This window comes from Delphinus delphis, chromosome 7 (assembly GCF_949987515.2).
Source record: "Delphinus delphis chromosome 7, mDelDel1.2, whole genome shotgun sequence".
Lineage (NCBI taxonomy): Eukaryota > Metazoa > Chordata > Mammalia > Artiodactyla > Delphinidae > Delphinus > Delphinus delphis.
Window position 1 is genome coordinate 69,607,934 of NC_082689.1, and position 19,692 is coordinate 69,627,625.

The window sequence follows — 19,692 nt, forward strand, 5'->3', positions numbered from 1 at the left end:
CACCAGGCTCTTTGCTTCCTGCCAATTAGATCATCTCAATAGCACCATAATGTGCTCTAAAAGTGTATAAGCAAGGTACAAAGGAAATGTAGGACAAAAGAAGATAATCAACCTGCCTGGGGGGAGGCAGAAGGGGATGGGAGATGACATGGAGGAGACTAGAGCAGCCTGGGGTAAGTTGTCATATTCGGGGCAGCATGAAGGCAAGTGGACCCTATGAGCAGAGGCTGTGCAAAGGCATCTGGGGTGAAGAGCTTGGAGCCTGCAGGGTCTGGGGGTACACAGGACTAGGGGTTGAGGCGGAGGCACGATGATGAGAGCTGAGGTTTGAGGTATATGCTAAGGCCCAGGCACCATTCTGAGGAGCTTGACCTTACCTTGTAAGACACTCAGAGCTATTTCAAGGTTTTAAGTAGGAAAGAAATATAATGAGATAGAACTATCTGTTGCCTGATGAGGTCAGCTGTGGGTTGAGCAGGGTGGAGGGCAGACTGGAAGGAGAGCAGAGCAGCAGCATCTCCAACCAGGAGGTCAGGGCCATGGACCTGGGAAACCCGACAGGACACAAACTAAGGCAATAATGGTAGAGAAGAACAAGAGAAGTCAAAGGACTAGAAGACAGGGGCTGAGGGGGTTCGTGTGAGAAGAGCAGGGGTCTGGAGTGATTCCCAGGTCTCTGGCTTGGGTGAATGGTGCCACTAACCCAGAGAAGAACGAAGGAGTAAGAACAAGCTGGTGGGGATAAGGGAAAGATACTTCTGTACTTGCTGAATTGAAAATGTGGAGGAGCCTGCAGGACGGCTTACGTGGTACACATCCAGGACAGAGCTCTAGGCAAGAGAGGTAAATGTTCTAATGTAGCTATGTAAAAGGTACTATCATACATACAAATATGTGAATGGAGATAGCTTTCCTTTATTTTATTACAAGTACAATCTTGCTTATATTGCCACAAATTGCAGCTAAAGCGTAGAATTCATATCTCATTTCTCTCTGTATTTTTCCCTCCCTAGGAACAGCAGCACACTGAAATAAGTACCACTGGCTGGGTTGGAAGAGTAAGTTGTAAGAGTTACGGGGTTCTCTGTCGTATGGATCAGACACTCAGAGCTATTTAATATGCAGATATACCAAACGAGGCCTCTATGTTACTTGCTATTAATAGAGACAGCAGTTGACCTTTTATAACGTAATATTTTAATGTCCCCGGTAGAGATGTCTTTTTATAGAGAATATACAACATGCTTGGTTGGAAAAAGTAAAAGGACAAGTGAAAATTCAAGAGAAGAGCAGATAAAACAAAAGACATATTCTAGGCAAATTCTAGCTCCTGGAAAGTTAAAAAGCAACCGTTGCTGAAAGGCAGCCAAGATACCAGTTGTCTTCGTTGACCTCACGTTCGATGTTAGGCGCTTCGGCGGCAGAAAACATGGTTTCCGCCCTCAGCCTCTGCACAAACGCAGGGGACAGGACTTCCCCCGGCAGGGACACAGTGGCACTCACACCACACCCGCTATGCACCTCTCTCTGGAGGAATCATACACACGTGGGTTCACACTTTACTATACCCTGGATGCAGAACTTTCTCCAAGGAAGCACGTGACCCTCCGTGACTTCCCATGCCTCACGCTACACCTTGTGCAGACTTATACCAGCCACGTTGCTACAAGCCCGTGGAGTGAAGCAAACCGACGAAGGCACTGCAGCCATCATGGCACCTCGTGTGAAAGAGGAAGAATGAATCGCCCCTAATTTGTATGACCACTTCTATTAATCCCCTTTAAGAGGGAAACAAAGTGACATAAAAAAACGTAAGGATTTCTCGTCTCCCAAAACACAGAGGTGCAGCCCCCTGGTCCAGAAATGCGACCCCTTCCAGCTGGGCTCGGAGCCCCCTAGCATTCACACGTCCTTTTTGTTCAGGCATTGATTGGGCAGAGGGGAGAGGTTTGCCAACATGAAAAGTGGTTTCCTCCATGGCAAGAGACATGCTACACTTCCTCACGACTCTTTGAAAAAAATATGTTTTTTCCTCTCTGTATTTAACCAGACAGATGCCACTTTTCACACATTTCTACTAGGCACAACTCCATCCAGGGGAAACAGGGAAATGTATTAAAAAGATAAGGCTGTGAACACAGGTCTAGAGAGGGGAATGTGTTTCCGAGCTCTGTAATGAGAACACCAAGTGTACTGCACGCCTCGGCTTGCTCCATAAATGCATTCGTTTTGAATCACTAAATAGAAGAGGGAAGCATTTTTCTTCCCAAAATGGGAGCTGATGAGCGAGGAAACAGCGAGAGTGAAGTGAACCAACAGTTTTAAAAGACCATCTCCTACCTGCTCTCGAATGTAGTAAGGAAATCGAAGTCGTAAAGAGATATATTCCTTTCAGGCTGGGATAGATCCTCTTCTGCTTAAACGACATTATGTTCTGAGAACTATCTTTTATCGAACTGTAAAAAATGGAAATTTTGTTCTATATTTCCATACAACTATTTTTTTTGGGTAAATTGTTGATCCTATTTAGCAAAATGGAAAGGCTTATAATAGAGATGATAACTATATGAATGTTTCCGTATGAAATATACGACAGACATTCCTTATGGTATCTAGTCCAGAAATGATTAAAGAGTTTCTAAGTCTGACTTTCAAAAAAATTATGTATAAGAAACAGGGGGGAGGGGGAAATCCCTCAAATTACAAACCACCTCCAACTAGAAACAGTCAAAAATAATATTAGTCTGTTTCAAGAAAGCACATTGTGACATCGAGGAAATTGACTTCTTAGAACTGAAAGGCTAATGCTAATTTTCTCACACATATCAAGACACCATAGCGTTATCCTCCATAGACAGAAGATGCCTAAGGGTAACAATAACCACTGCTATGTGTTGAGTGTCCTGTGTAAACCTCTTCATGTTTATTCTTCCATTTACTCCCCATCAAAAATTCCCTAGGAGTTAGATCTTTTGTCTGCATTTTCTAGGAGGAGAATTTTCTATTGAGACCCTCTGATTGCAATCGGCAAGTAACTGAAATACGGGTTTTGAGCATAGGTGTTGGGAGGACTTTCTGAAGCTAAAGTTGTACTGAGATGAGGCTAATGTGCTTTAACATGTTTCGTGTTTCCTATTATTCTCTAGTTTAGGCCTGCAGAACCTCATTTTACCTCTGACGGGAATAGCTTCTACAAAATCATCAGCAACGAAGAGGGCTACAAACACATTTGTCACTTCCAAACAGATAAGAGAGTGAGTATTTTTAAATAATTTATTTCGGGTTGATCTCCTTTTTTTGAAACTAACTTGAAGTGGAAATCATTTGGTAAAGTCGATCACTGTACCAATAATCAGACTAATTCACATACCCCAGTGGTCTCTGCAGTAAGGTAGGATGGGGAAAAGAACCGAGATTATCCCAATTCCTGATGTAAATGATTTAATCCTCTCCTTAACTTTGATCAGAGAGAGAGTCTAATAAACCTCTTTTTTTAAAAATCCCATCAGAATTGCACATTTATTACAAAAGGAGCCTGGGAGGTCATTGGGATAGAAGCTCTTACCAGTGATTACCTGTAAGTATTCTAATAATCAGTAGTATATCAATATATTTGTCATAATCATGCCATTCGTTGCCCAGAAATAAGGAAAAATCTTCTACAAATAAAGAGTAGTCTATTTGGAATGTGTTCAGGACTTTTTTCTTTTTAACATACGGAAGCCTTAATGATTTTCACATATGCTCAGCAGACTTGATACCATGCCACCAAGCAGCTCTACCTCTTGCTCTTACCTGCTTTGCATTAGAAGAGCTGGAGCCTCTTTTTCTTAAACGTCTTGGAACACGGAACTAGCGTTCAGGGGCATTTTGTTAAATTTCAACTGATACTGGATTTTTGGAAGGCTTGGAGAGGCTATTGTATTTGTCCATGTCTCGGCCCTACTCTTTGGCGAATGGAAAGCTTTTCAGAGGCTGTCAGCTACCACGCATGAATTGATGGGATAGGGAGTGTTGTTTTTCATTAGAATCTTAGGCACTTTTTATAATTCTTTATTGGTTTCACCACGGAGGAGTTTTGCCATTGCTCAAAGCAGTTTTTGAAGGTCCTGTTTCGAAGTGGCTCTGCCACTCTTAGGAGGATGGGGCTCCTGCCACCGAGTGGTTTGTGTTGTGAAACAGAAAATATGGAAAACAGTGTAAATAAATGGGGTGTCAACTTTAGACTAGTTGTCCAGTCATATTATTCTGAAAGAAGACTTTCTTTGAGTTTTTCCTTGTCACTCTAATTAAGGGAATAATCCCCATATTCAGATATTTTAGTCTGTTAAAAAAAGAATCCCCTATTTAGAGATGATGGGGGACAAATGGTTTCTGAGGATGAGGGGCAGGGAAGAATGATAAAGGAAGGGCAAGCACAAAGGCACATGCACTTGTGTGAACGCTAGTGCTTGGTGTTGAGTTAAATGGAGTGTACTTGACTTTTGCTTAAAAACAGAATTAATATATTTCATTTGTTTTCTTCCCAGATACTACATTAGTAATGAACATAAAGGAATGCCAGGTGGAAGAAATCTTTATAAGTAAGAGTTTTATCGAGTTGTTGACTTGACCTTTTAGCTAATGAACAATTTCTGGCTCTTGTGTTTTTATTTTATTTTTTGCCTAGTCCTAATATATTAAATTGGAACTACTATCGAATGCTTTTATTCCTCGATAAACCAACCCACATGTCAACAAAAGAGCATGACTTTATTAGATGCTTTGTGATATTTCCAGACAACGGGAGGTTTGAGGTTAATATGAATTAATCCATGCATTTTTTTCACATTTTAAAAGTTTCTGAGTATTGCTTTGGCATTCTGATATCTTTGAAACTAGAATACAGCATTATTCAATTCCTTCTTTCATTTTCCCTTTCATCAAGTACTTAACTTCCACCATTGGTTTTACAGAATCCAACTTAATTACCCCACGAAAGTGACATGCCTTAGTTGTGAGCTGAATCCAGAAAGGTGTCAGTACTACTCTGTATCATTTAGTAAAGAGGCGAAGTACTATCAGCTGAGGTGCTCTGGTAAGTATGAATGAAGGACAGGGAGGGAGAGCAGGGGGTACCCCCAAAATTCCTCTTGAGTAGCTCCCTGCATGCCCTACCCTCTCTGGACAACCTTCTTACCACCCTCCTGGCTCAGTGTCTCCATCCCTGAAGGCTTCCCTTCAGTGCCCAGTTTCTGCCCTGCTCAGTTCTCTCCTATTGAATCTGAGTTCTTGATATCATATAAGTCCTATTCCCTTCACTCACGTATAAGTGGTGAGCTAACCATCTCTCCTTCCTCTTCTAACCAAGAGCCTTGCTTTAGACTGAAAGCACAGCCCAGAGCTTATGTATGACAGAGGCACTTCATCCTTATACACATACATGTTGTGCATTTTTTAACCCAAATTATAATTTTATGCACTTGCCCCTTGAAATGAGAAAAATGTATGTAGGTGGTGCCTGTGACTCAACCTGCTCACAGCTTCATCTTCTGTTGCTATTGTTATTATTGTTTTCTTTAATATAAGTGAAGAAATCTGGACAAGGAGAGACAATGTGATTTCACAGGTCATGCAGCTAATAAGAGGCCCAATGGGATTCAAACACAGGCCTCTGCTATTAACACTAAGATAGATTACTTCTCAAAATGAGAGAAAAAGTCTGGATATTCTGAAAAAGAACTGTGAATCGCCGAAAAGAGGTCTTCAACCCATTTATCTGAACCTTTTTTTCACTGGCACATTTTCTTTAATATATTTTCTTTGTAGTTCTTTACTATGGCTGTTTCCAGTCACCATTTCTTGGGCACCTGTTTTATATATACTAGGCACTGTGCTCAAGTTTTGTATTCATGATCTTGTTGATCCTTTAGAAAGAAAACTCTATAATGCAGATATTATTATCCTCATTTTACATGTGAGGAGATTGAAGCATAAATATGCTGTCTTACATCACAAAGCAGGAAAGCCAGGGATTCAAACCCAGGTCCCTATAATGCCTCCACTGTGGTTCTGATCAAATGTAAAAATTAATATCATGATCCAAATGTATCAAAATTAAATAGTTCACGAGATAGCTTTTTCTATACATTACCTTCCACTCTGCAACTACCACAGTTGGGATAAATAGTGACGATCTGAGTGTGTGCGAAAAAACACTTTTCTCATGCCAGGAAGGAATTGCTTATCCAAGTCAGGCACAGTGCAGATGTGCCGCCTGGTCCAGGACTCCGCAGTGGGGGCAGCAGCAGGGGGGAAATCTGCCCTTTGGGGGCCGGGGAACCTGGCTCTGGAGCTCCACCCTAAGGGGGCGGGGCCTGAGAGAGGTTGTGGTACTCGCTGGACCTCGGTGTTAAGAGTTGGGAAGGATAGCGGCTGTCGTTGGGTCTGGATGACTTAGTCCACAGATGAGGAAATTGGACTCAGGCATAGTAATGTGCGCAACGCGCCCAGCAGGGTCAGAGGTGCATTTTCTGTTTCATTCTCCAGAGCCCTGTGCCTCTCCGGTAATACTTCTTACACTCAAATTGCGTTCATTTTAAGGAAAAGGAGAATCAGCTAACACTTAGTAAGCTTCTTATCCACTGTGATATTCATTCTATCAAAGCTAAATGGTGTCAAAATTATATCAAAGTTAAATGGTAACAAACGCTATTTTTGAAAAGTATGTTATCTTCTTTAAAAAAAACCAAAACTCTAAAATATACTTTTCCCCGATTATGTTAACAGGCCCTGGTCTGCCCCTCTATACTCTGCATAGCAGCAGCAATGATAAAGGTACTTTCTCTTATTTCACCCTCGTTTGCTTTTCAGGAAAGCGTGTGTGAATAGAAGCAACATGTACTTAGCACAATGGGATTTTCTTTGGCTTTAGAGTGTCTTAACAATGACTTGAAAACAAGGCTTATAACCTGAAGTACGTGTAGTCCCATCAGTGAATCGCCCACTTGTTTGTATTGCTTTGCACAATCCATATTCTTCATGTTGTAGCAAATGACTGCTGTCTCAATTATTTGTTTAGAACTGAGAGTCCTGGAAGACAATTCAGCTTTGGATAAAATGCTGCAGGATGTCCAGATGCCCTCAAAAAAACTGGACTTCATTTATTTGCACAAAACAAGTAAGTTAAATTTCTGTTGGAACATAACTGTTCATGGAAACACCAGTAAAAATATAACTAAATATAAGTTTATCTGACAATATGTATTTTATTTTATACGTAAATCTAATGTAAGGTTATTTTTCCATGAAATGCTCTGTCACAAGAACCACTAGTCTTACTTTTCTTTTAATTAAAAAATACAGTACCATTCTATGTAACATATTATTCTAAGAGGAAAATATTTGGAGAAAATGCATTATTGCTAGTTCAGTCTCATCCCATTAGTAACTCTATTCTACTATTAAGTATTAATTGTGTTTTTAACTTAATGATATTCTAATATATTTTACCTTTAACCCAAACAGATTTAAAATAACTTGTATAAAAAAAAATAGGGTTGGCTATAAAATGTTGAAACTTCAGTCTCAGGACAGAAGTCTTGAATTTTCGCTAACCTCCTCCCCGTGATAGGCCCTGGCCTAGTGGCCTGATCATGGATTATGTTCAGGGACGACTAAGAACAAGGGGTTTCTTTGAGTAGGAAATCTTGTAATTTTGTTGTTGTTGTTTTTATTTGTTTGCTTGTCTTTTCTATTAAGGGCTCACAACTCATAGGGGAGGGGGAATCCATCAAGATTGATTTATTTTAGATTCTTTTTAAAATATAGGATCATAATGGAAGAAACTCAGGTCATCCAATTTTAAATGGCAGGAAAAGCACGGAGAGTAGAGGGTACTTTTGAAGAAGAGCTTAGAGCAGTGCTACTGAAACTGCAGGTGCTTGTGGATCACCTGGGACCTTATTAACATGCATATTTGGAGCCAGCAAGTCAGGGTAGGCCCAGGATTCTAAGTTTGTAATAAGCTCCTATGTGATGCCAGTGCTGCTGGACCTTGAATCTGGCTTAGGTGGCAAGGGCTTAGAGTTCTGGAGACAGTCCTGGAGAGCTATCTGGACCGCCTGGTACAGAAGGTGTTGAATCTTAAGATGTGACCTATTAAATATTAGGATGTGACACCCCCCACCAAAGGAGAGACGGTGCATCTTCCAAAAGACAGGAAGTAAAACATTTCCAATCAACCAGTGCTGATTCAAACAAAGGGGAGATCAAGTGTTGACTTTGGCATATTTATTAAAAACATCATTATCAACTGATAGTTTGACATTCTACTCAAATATAATAAAGATTAAAACTTTTGTTCTCATAAGCACATTTAGTCAGAAGGCATAAAATAACCAGCAAAATACAAATTGAAGAAAAATCTATCTATATAAAGATTTTACTCTTAAACTTTTAATTTTTCCTCAACTAAAATAATTATAATAAACAAAAAACAAAAGAAAGATAAACATAAGGAAGAACAGCTCTAGAGATAAGGATTTTTTTCCATACAGATTAAATCTACTGAAGGTGGAAATAATCTTATTAAAATATGAAACAACTCTTTCTCTTTCTCTCTCCCTCTCTCTCTTTAAAAAAAAAAAGATTAGTCTAACTAATTAGCCTGAATTTGGGAGCAAAGGTAACCGATTTATTATTTAGGAACAAATTTTATTAAACTGATGTTAAAGTTAAATCAAGCACAGAGAATTAAACAGACCTGCACAAGATCGTACAGAACAGTTTGCCCCACAAAAACCCGATTTCATTCTGTGAAACACAGAGCTGAAAATGGGAACTCAGCTTTACGGTCTGGGATGGCAATAAGAATTACACAAATGTTATTAAATCAGAATTTTAAGATAGAGTTAAGGCCAACTAAAAATCCTAAACATCTTCAAAGAAATTCAAGAAGAGGAAAACATTTTGGAGGAAAACTTAAAACATAAGCCATAAACAAACTAGATGAGTAGATCAGATGCCAAAGAACAGAATCATAAAAACGAAACATCAGCAATTCTAAGATGCCCTTTTATTTTACAAGGCACCAATGTATTTAATAGATCCATTAGAAACAACTTTATTGTTTTAACCTTAAACTAGTATTTTAACCTGAAAGAGAATATGTTTATATCTGAAAAACATGCTGGATCAAATCGGTTCATTTTCTTTTTCTATTCTAATTTAACAAACTGCTAAACTCTACATGTTATTTATCACTGACAAAGATAAGGAACCGAAATCACGTGCTAATAAGTGTTCTTAATTCACTAATTAACCTTTCTGTTTGTTTAGAATTCTGGTATCAGATGATCTTGCCTCCTCATTTTGATAAATCCAAGAAATATCCTCTGCTAATAGATGTGTAAGTATTCAAGATAAGGGAATAATTTAGAAGTTAACCATTGTCCATCTTTTGCCCGGTGCAGCTTACTGAAAAATAGAGCCAAATGCATCCTTTCTCTCTTCCTGAATCATTGTAGAGCAGTTTTAATATTTCTTCTTCCGTTCTGCAATTGCAAATCCAAACCTGTGTTTTCTACCATCTTTCTAATGGAGAAGGTAGACACTTTTCTTCTATCATAATGGCATATGGAGTTTGTTTTGATTTTTTTTTCCCCCCTGAACTCCAAGGGTATTCCAAAGAGATTCTCAAGTCCTTAAGTCTTAAGTCTCAAGTTTGTCCTTACCTCATGGACATTTTAACAAACAATAGATGGGTATTAACAGTCTTCACAGTTTCCTTATCTCCAAATTTGCCCAAACATCTCCCATTGGTAGCCTTTAATTCATTCCAATGTCAGGTTTCTCTTTCTTTAGTCCCTGAAATATGCCTGGTATTTTCCATTCCCTTTTTTGGTGAAGAGAAGATGTGATACAGGAAAGTATTCATTATAATTCAAACTTCTCCAAGTCCTAGAGAAAGTTCTGAAATTACAAGTCTTTGAGCAGTAAATAAGAGCTCATGTGAGGTCTAAATATGGCATCTTTGTAAAATATTTTTGTAAAATATTTTTGTAAATATTTTTGTAAAATAAATAAATAAAGGATAAATATTTGTAAAATATTTTTGATAATTACTAGGAACATATTTTACTTCAATATTTCCAAAATTGCCCTGACCTCACACAGAATGCCACAATGTCACTCTTCCTGTCCCAACTTGCCTCATTTCCTTTATTCAAAATGAAACAAACCAATAAAAGTTCTGGGTGCCTGCTGCATGCCAGGTAATTTGCCTTATTTTGTCCACACAGCAAGCCGATGTGGTAAGTTCTGTTGGGCCCATTATACAGAAAGGAAAACTGAAAACTCAGAGATACCTTCCTGTTGCTACTAGCAAAAAAAAAAAAAAAAAAAAGAAGGGATACAGATACTAGCATCAGACACGGCCTTGTTCCACTGTGTTTACAGTTCCATGTAAACCAAACATAGAAGCTCAAAGAAAGAGAAAGAGGTATTTTAAACTTCCAGATATGCTATTTGATTCTCATTACACCTAATTTAGTCAAATATTGACTACAGTAGCACTCACTTGCTTTGGGCCTTAGCCCCAATACTAAACAACAAGGATCCTTTACCTTTAAAAAAGAGTGATATTTTGACACAAGCGTTTGTTAGAAAACAAAAAAGTGATATTTTTATATTCTTGGACTCCCCAGTAAGTAATGACTAGATCTCCCCTTCATTAGGAAAGTTAAAAAAATATGGTAACTTTGGTGCCCATTCTTCTCAGTGACTTTCCTCTTCATTTTCATATATGTCTAAATCTTTGTTTTCTATTTTTAAAAATGACGTTTAATCTTACAGGGTTAGGTAACTTGATACATAGTTAATATTAAGGGAAGCTATTACTCTACCAAATATAAGACCATTGAAAGGACCAAGGCATTTCACATGTTAAAAAATGTTTACTTGCCCAAGAAATTCATGAATGCCTTCTTCTTTTTAAAGATAGAATGTTGCAAAATCTAGTGTAAAATTAAAGTCATATAATATTTTGTTTAAAACTAAAGTTCTTTTGACTGCCATCCCTAAGGAAAGGGAGGAAAATGTTAGCAAAGTGGTCCAAGCAGGACTTGTCCAGTCCTGTGGAGGGAAGAGCGAGCAGATGAATAGGAGAGACAGTCTGGGGAGGGAAGACTTATTGGAGAAGATCTGGGTCCAGGAGTCCTGTAGATGGTGCAAAGAAGACGTATTTACATGAGATCCAATGAGCTGTAGGGAGTGTCTCTTGATTAACAAATGAAAATGAGACGGCTTGATGGAGATTGTACACACAGCTGTGTATGGATAAGTTATAGCCTATATGAAGAATGCAGCTACGAGGGCGTTAAACTTGTTAATGAATAGAATGCCAAACAGTACACCCATCTTCCAATGTAGTCTCTTTGTTTCTCCTCTGAAGTTTTAAGGAATGGTGTTCATTCATACTTTGGCCCATTCGCAGTGCCTTGTGGAGCCTTAGTGAGCAGCACTGTCCTGGGCACTGAGGCACATGCGGCGCATATCCCACAGCAGTCAAAGTCCTTAAGGAAGTTCCAACCAAGGAAACTTGTAGTCTAGGAATGTTTGTAAGCTCAGTCAGAAAGATATATTCAAAGCTGTATTTATTGTCATCCTCACTGTTTTCTCATAACACAACTCCCCTATCCCAATTGTTAGAATATTTACTTCTTTGATCTCCAAGATATATATGACTTAGAAACCGTTGGCCTGTGAAGTCTGTGTTTGATAACAGTTTTCAAAGATAAAACTGATGGGCCTCTTTGGAGGAAACACACAGCCATTATAGTCATGTTGCCAAGTTTTAGAGGACCCATTGTGGACACCCCCGGTGGCTGGCACGATTTCAGGCTCATGAACAGGAAGACGTACACTTCCTGTCCACAGGGGATAGAAATGCAAGCACTCCTCATTTGATTCAGGAAAACCACAAAGGCTAACAGTTTGGGATTTTTCACAGATATGCAGGCCCCTGTAGTCAGAAAGCAGATGCTGTCTTCAGACTCAACTGGGCTACTTACCTTGCAAGCACAGAAAACATTATAGTAGCTAGCTTTGATGGCAGAGGAAGTGGTTACCAAGGAGATAAGATCATGCACGCAGTCAACAGAAGACTGGGAACATTTGAAGTTGAAGATCAAATTGAAGCAACCAGGTGAGTGACTAGGAGATGAATTCAAACGTCATTTGATTTCTTTCTCCCTCCATTTATATTTTAAAGTTGTGAAGTGTAAAGAATTTAAAGTGTCCTGGGATGAATCTTTCATTCTTGGGCTGGATTTTTAGTGAAGATATTATGTTTAGACTTAGAAAGAGAGTTGACCTATGTGCTACCACCTTCTAGGAATTGGGACTCAGAATTCATCAAACACATGGACAAACCGAGGAATAAATGTACCCCTGAGTAAACATCTAACTAAACAAGCAAGCCAACCTGTAGTCAAGGATAAGTAGAGGAGTTTGGTGTACATTTACCTTGGAGGAGGGTGACAGCTATGAAGTCCTAGGAGTGACTCCTACATTCTACTGAGCGAGGGTTACTCCCTCAATTTGGGAAAATTGTGGAACACGACCATTGTCACTCACAATTATAAGGGCTTTGTTAAGGATGAATGACATCAGTTATGAGAGTATAAATAGATGCGATATGGCTTAAGAAAGGTTTTAGTCATGAATGATGGTTACCCTGGAATGCACATGTAACATGCAGTGTTTTACCTGCATTCTCATTGAAGCTGCACAGCAACCCTGAGAGGTGGTTGTTCATACCTTACACTTCAGGTAAAGAAATGGAGGCTCTTAGGTTAGGTAATTTGCCAAGACTGGTCAGGATTTGAAACTAGGTCTCCCTCCAACTTACATTCAATTGCATTCGACTGGTAAATGGGAAATGTAGTCTTTGAGTTTCTATAACCAACTGCATAGATGTCTGGAAAGCAAAGTAAGTTAGTGATTTTAAATAATGTTGTGAAACCATAAGCTAGGAAATGGAGAAAAATTGTGAATGATTAAATGGACGGAGGAAAAGGCCTTTAAAAAGAGGAACAACCAAAGAGGAGAGAAGATGACAATGTATTAAGTATCCCTAAGTCTGTTACATCAAAGTTAATGATTAGCTATTATCCTTGAAAGTAAAAAAAAAAAAAGGTTAGATAAGAGAGAGGACAAATTGGTTCAGGAGTGAGGCTTTGATATTTTACAAACACATTTTTATTTATTCAGATTGGTCCTCTGTGAGAGAGCGCATGATTTCCAGGTCTTCTCAAGTCTAAAATGATTAGAATTGTGTTATCCACAATCTACAACTCCATTTAAAAAGTAATGAGTAGCTGCTTTTCAGCAACTAAAAGGAACTATACACAACAACACAGATGCATCTCGCAGACTGTTGAGTGAAAGAAGCCAGGAACAAAAGTGTATATCCTGCACGACCCAGTTTATATTGGTACAAATTCAGGTGAAATTTTTATGGAATCCAATAAAAGGAAGACATTTCTTTTTTTCTTTTTTCAAAGAGAGAAATGACACAGAGGCTTCTGGGTGATAGTAATGCCCAGTATTTTGGTTCAAGGTGTGCTCACTCTGTAAAGTTTACCAGCTTGTACAGGCATGATGTGGTGCACGTTTCTGTACATATGTGTTCTAAGTTTAAAAGGTTTGCGTGGAGAGGATAATGAGTTGAAAACTATTTACATTGAATTTTTTCTAATATTGCTTAACTCAGGGCAGTCTAAACATATATCATCAATTGAAAACAAAGCTTTTTAAAGTCACATATAAGTCAATGCAAGGGTGCCCTTCCTCCCTTGACACTGCAAAGTTAAGGGCCCCATTTGCTAGATTGTTTTTTTAAAGTAAACACATTACCTTTTGATATAAGGGTAAGATTAAGAAATAGACGCAAAGAACCTTTTTCTCCTTTCTTTACCTGGATTCCAATCCTGAACACAATTTAATGACAAAAAGACTTCTTCATCCATCAAGGAAAAATTGCTTCTTATTTAATAGTGCTGAGCTAACTAATCAACACCCATCATAAGAAGGGATGTATTTAGAGAATGATGTTTAAGTTCTCAGGTAGGGGGCCCAGAGACATTTCTAAGCCCTACCCAGATGTTCCACACACCTCTATACTTCTCCATTGCAGGGACGGCCTCTCTCAAACTGTAAAACATCTGGAGAGATTGAAATTCAATTATGTAAAGAAAAGTGCATCTGGGCTGCAAATTTTTATATAAAGCTGTGAAAAAAACAGCCAGGATTTGTTTTCTGTGAAACACACACACACACACACACACACACACACACACACACACACACACACACACACACACACACATTTTTTATGGACTCCAACACAAGTAAACCTTGTTCATCTGGCTCAAGTTAAAAATGATAGACATCGATCTCAGGTGTTTATTTGATTGCTGGCAGCAATGAATCTTTGTTTCTAATAGAATGAAATAGAGAACAAATGGCAGGGTTTCTCACATTTGTGCAGTTATCTTAGTTTTCTATACACAGTGTGATACTAATTCGTGGACTTGTTCCATGTATTTTAGACAATTTTCAAAAATGGGATTTGTGGATGACAAACGGATTGCAATTTGGGGCTGGGTGAGTAGTTTGGCTGATGAATCTGTACACCTTCCTTAGTGAATATAACCCAGAGCAGGATCATTTACTGTTGTTTGTACATATTTGGAGGTGAAAATCATGTCAATCATTTCAATCTAAGAAGGTCCAATGTCTTAGATTTCTGGGCGATGAGTCCCCCCAGGCTTACACTTTTGTTTATTACAATGGGATAGGGAGGTGAGGAAGGGAGAAAAAGAATAAAGGAGAGAAAGAGGGATAAAGGAAAAGAAGGATAGAAGGAGGGAGACTTTTTCTCATGGGTCCAAGTCAGTAAAGATTTAGTGTTTATTGCTTTTTTGGTTTTGGGAGGTTTTATTTTGGTTTTGGTTTTGGTTCATTTTTTGTCTTCAATTAGTACTACCCAGCAAATTTTCAATACTTTCCCCCTTACACCTGCCAAGAAGAGGGACCAGGGCTCTGAAAGTGTAGTCTTTAGCTACTACCCAACTAAGGCCAATTTAAACCTTCTCTACCATGCTTTCTATCTCAAAAGAGGCACAGTATATAAAGATGTGAGAAATGTGGAAACTGCGACTTGCTTACCATATGTCCTTAATTCCTTTACCTCCATAAAAATAACTGTTTCCATTTCTTAGTCATATGGAGGGTATGTAACCTCAATGGTCCTGGGAGCAGGAAGTGGCGTGTTCAAGTGTGGAATAGCCGTGGCGCCCGTGTCAAAGTGGGAGTACTATGGTAAGTGATCACTCACAGGTACAGAGTTACTGAGTGTGAACCTTCACATTCCAATGACAAAACCATTCCTTTTTGAGTTTCAGTGTTTCTACAGTAAATAAACGGATTCATCTTAGAAGTACTTTATGGATACCTGTAATGAAACAGTCTCACTTATTCTGCCATTGTGAAATGTTAGACGGTAGTAAATGCTATCTACACGCTTAGTTACCAACCAGTTTTGTTTTCTAAATGTCTTATCAACAAATTCAGTTTTCCACATTTTAAAACATCCCCAATGCTACAGTTCTTGAGATAAACCCTTCCTTCTTTTTATTCTAACTTGAGTTTGAAGCTTCGCATATTAGAACAATAAGAGAAGTATGTATCTCTTTCCCTTCAGGTAAAAGTCAAATATAAGTAGGACTTTGGGTGGAAAGAAGAGACTAGGGCAGGGGAATTCCTGGGGGTTTTGTTTGCACTGTCTCTGAGTAGGTGAAAGCCACTCTAGAATATCCTGTTCACTGCTGAGAAAGTATTGTTCTATCATACACATGTAAGGTATAATTCCCAAGTGAGAGCAGGTAAGCAGTGAAACACTAGGTAGGGGGGAAGAGCCAGAGGTGGTGAGAAGGTGAATTATTTTCCTGTATCTTTTCCTACCCCATCCCAAGTCTTTTATTCAGTATAAGGATAGAATCATTCATAATGAATATGCTCATTAAATATTTAATGTCCTAATATATCGCAGTACCAGTCCTGTGGAAAACTCTTCTTTAAAGCCTCTCCAAGTCAAGAGAAGCCAGTGTATAAAAGAGACAACACCGTCTTTTAGTTCCAAAAAAAACTGGAGAACATAGTTAGGATTGATCCTCACACAATAGATTTGCTTTCAGGTAATTCTTTCCTGCTTAATATTAATTGTTCTATTGGAAGCCTTGTTTTTGGAGACCTCTGGTGGTCAATAAAATAGAAACAACCTTTGTGAGTCTGGAACTACATAATGGTAAGAAGAGAACGTTATTAAACATATATGGACCAACCTAACACTTGGGAACTTTCTAGAATTCTTATATATGTGCAAATTTGAACAATATTACTCAAAAATCAAATTGAAGGAGTACATAAGTGGTATTGCAAGACGTACTTCTAAAAGTTTACAACCACAACACTAAGCATTTTTTAAATAGTATTTTTAAAATTTGAGACCTTCTTACACATGTAAACCTGGTTAGCATAATAAGAAAGGGGTATTATGTTCTAGGACAAGAAGAATTGTAGCTGTTTGGGGAAATTTTTATTTTGCCCTGAAAAGCTATTCCCCCACCCTCCTCCATTAAATGTATAACCTAAGTTATTTATATTTAAATGTTAAAAGATGAGCATTTTAGGAAAATCTTATACTTTAAAAGTGTACTTTAAGATACTATATTTTATATATTAGTGTCCTCTAGATATGTAAAGTTGCTTGTAGTCTGTATTCACTTTAATCAAAATGATAAAATATTGCTGTTACTCATTTTGGAGGAAAATATTTTGATTTCCATAGGAAAAGCATGAGCAATACACATGGAACAACTAACATTAGTTATCAATGTAGTTTTTAATCTCCAATTCCAGTCATTCACAAAGGGTTAGGATGTTGTTTAAGCTTGTTATTTTGATGATATATTTTTCTAAATAATTAATTAAATCAATATTGAAATACCGGTACAATTATAGTGAAATTCAAGCCATTAACCTATGTAGCAGAATGGAAACATATTATACTTATTTATTTACTGTAACCTGGTCATGTTTCAAAAACAGTTATTTCAGATTTTTAAAGTTATATTGGAATTCAGCCACAGTAAATTTTCTCACTGATATTTTAGGAAATACATACACACACACACACACACACACACACACACACACACATATATATACACACACACGTACATTTGATACATGATTTAATTTTTTAAAATTAGGTCAAAAATATGTTTAAATAACCAAACCAACAATGCATATGTTTTTCTGCCATATCTATAGATAAAACAGCTTATGTCACTTCAGCAAAGATACTAATGTAGTCTGTTTCTCAATACTCAATAGTTATAACATCAGAATTGAGGCCTCTCCACAAAATGAGAGAAAACAGATGTTTAACTTGCATTATGATGGAGTAGCTGAGACGTTATAGGGTTTTCCAGCAAATAAATGATAACTGATTTCTTTCCTTTTGATCTGTGTCCCCCCCCACCAAAAACAATATATGATTTAAGTAAGCAACTAGTAATTGAAAATTATGAGGAGTTTCCAGTAGGAAAGAGAGTATCCTAAAGTAGAGCATATACTGACTGATGTCAGGACCAAGAAATTCAAGACAATTGAGACATTACCTGACTTGCTAATCAAGATCTTTGAGAGGGTCAGAAGATAATGTAGAGTCCTCATCACTTAGCACTTCCCATTTGACTTTTCTACAGGCGGGTTGTTGATTGGGTTTTAGATCACCTGGTTTGGTCTCCCTCTGCCCTCACAGGAAGGGCTAAAGGGAATGGACTATAGGCTGAGTATGGAAAGGCAGGAGTCTGGCTGCTTTAAAAAGCCAAGTAGAGATGATCTGGAGGAGATATTCTGAGGGTAACACTATAGACCTTTGCACAAGTAAAGAATATGAAAGCATATAAAGTAACCCCCAAAAAAGGGAAAAAAGTTTTTATTGTATGAATTAAGTTTTTTTCTTTTCTCCATCACAGACTCAGTGTACACAGAACGTTACATGGGTCTTCCAATTCCAGAAGACAACCTTGACCATTACAGGGTAAGAGATGGTGAACTAGATCCATTTTATAACCTATTTATAAGTGGTATAAGAACATTTTTAAGTGGATCTATTCCAGAAAATATATATTTTTTTATTTCCAATGAAATTCTTGTTAAAAAGAAATAACACAGGTGGTTTAGAGATACTCCAATAGCTTCCCGTACTATATTCTGCATAATTACAGCCTTTATCGTACGCTATATAGGTCACAATATGCGTTCATTTGGAAATACAAAGCAACACCAGATAATTACTTTAATTATAAAAATTTCAGTTCAGAAAACATGTCAAATTCAACGTATTCCTTTAGAGCCCAGAAGACTCTCTAAACCTTTAACTACATATTAAAATTTCTCATGGTATTATCATAATTAAGTTGTATGGACAAGCCTATAATTTTCTTATTCATAGCCAAATATGTACAGTTTTTTTCACACAAGATTTGAGTAAAGCAGGTGAGGTGTAGGTACAGGAGGGTAATACTCTGAAAAGCCCTTGAACCCAAATTACTGAATAGCATCCACGGGCTGGTTGCCTGATGGAAGAGTCAGTGGGCAGGTTGCTGTGCAGATGGGCTACAGCATCTGAAATATGGTCTGTGTGTAGCCATCATTGGCGGCCCCCGTGTGCTAGTGTGGGTGCCACCGCAAAGCCAGGGTCCTCTCTTTGGTGGCAGCCTGCTGCAGCTGGAAGTGTCAGCCAAAGTACTAGGGATCCTTCCAACACATTGCCCCCCAACCAGAAAAAAACACAACTTTCCTGATTCTGTCATGTAAATTGAAAACCCTGAAACTTACAGATGACAAGGTCAATCATCTGATGTTTACATTCTCTGGAGGATATTCAAAACTCCTCCCAGGATAAAAAAAAAACAATAACCCATACAATTTAAGACCACAATTTCTCCTCATCTGCGCCACAGCTCTCAATGCCTTGGCCTCCTATTCATACATTGCTCTGAGCCATATTTGTACAGTTTTGTAAGATGTCATCATTATGATTGGTTCTGAAGCCATTTGATCAAAGCACAAGAAAATGCAAATAAAATGTCTAATTTTGCAAGATATGTACAGACAGTTTAGTTTTACCTCTTCCTTTCAGTTTTATTTAGCAAGGCTTGTGGGGCAGGGGCGGGGAGGTGTATGCGTGTGTTTGTGCCTGGGTGTGTGTGTGTTTTCATCTCTGTTTTCCAGTCAAGATAGAAAAGTAACAACCTGTAAAGTGTGACGTACCAATCATCTTCCACTACAAAGCAGTCCCGTAATCAGGTTGTCCTTATTTCTGCTGAGTGTCCCACATGATACTTTGGACTCAGTTTTTCTCATTCTTTCTCCTCCACATCCAATAAGCTGCTTTAGACATCCTTTCCCTGCTCCATAACCACATTGCTGCTGTCACATGACTACCTCCTTCTACAACAGTAACCCCATGGGTCCCCCCTTAGCTTATCTTTCTACACTCCAGCCTGTACCACACAGAGGTGTGAGGTTAAGCCTCACCCGTAACACTTTCATGGACTTTTCCTGTGCACTCAACTA

At 38.3% G+C, this 19,692-nt stretch overlaps 1 protein-coding gene across 2 annotated transcripts in view; it reads left to right on the plus strand.

Annotated features, from left to right (window-relative positions):
* DPP4 (dipeptidyl peptidase 4) overlaps positions 1 to 19,692 on the plus strand; it is a 77,252-nt gene that overhangs the window by 45,572 nt on the left and 11,988 nt on the right. For both annotated transcript variants that reach the window (XM_060016680.1, XM_060016681.1), the window contains exons 12-23: positions 1,014 to 1,058; positions 3,147 to 3,254; positions 3,510 to 3,577; positions 4,530 to 4,583; positions 4,956 to 5,077; positions 6,769 to 6,816; positions 7,061 to 7,159; positions 9,319 to 9,388; positions 11,990 to 12,184; positions 14,592 to 14,646; positions 15,264 to 15,363; positions 18,087 to 18,151. In XM_060016680.1, the coding sequence (XP_059872663.1) occupies positions 1,014 to 1,058; positions 3,147 to 3,254; positions 3,510 to 3,577; positions 4,530 to 4,583; positions 4,956 to 5,077; positions 6,769 to 6,816; positions 7,061 to 7,159; positions 9,319 to 9,388; positions 11,990 to 12,184; positions 14,592 to 14,646; positions 15,264 to 15,363; positions 18,087 to 18,151 (1,029 nt within the window). The remainder of the gene's footprint in view (positions 1 to 1,013; positions 1,059 to 3,146; positions 3,255 to 3,509; positions 3,578 to 4,529; positions 4,584 to 4,955; positions 5,078 to 6,768; positions 6,817 to 7,060; positions 7,160 to 9,318; positions 9,389 to 11,989; positions 12,185 to 14,591; positions 14,647 to 15,263; positions 15,364 to 18,086; positions 18,152 to 19,692) is intronic.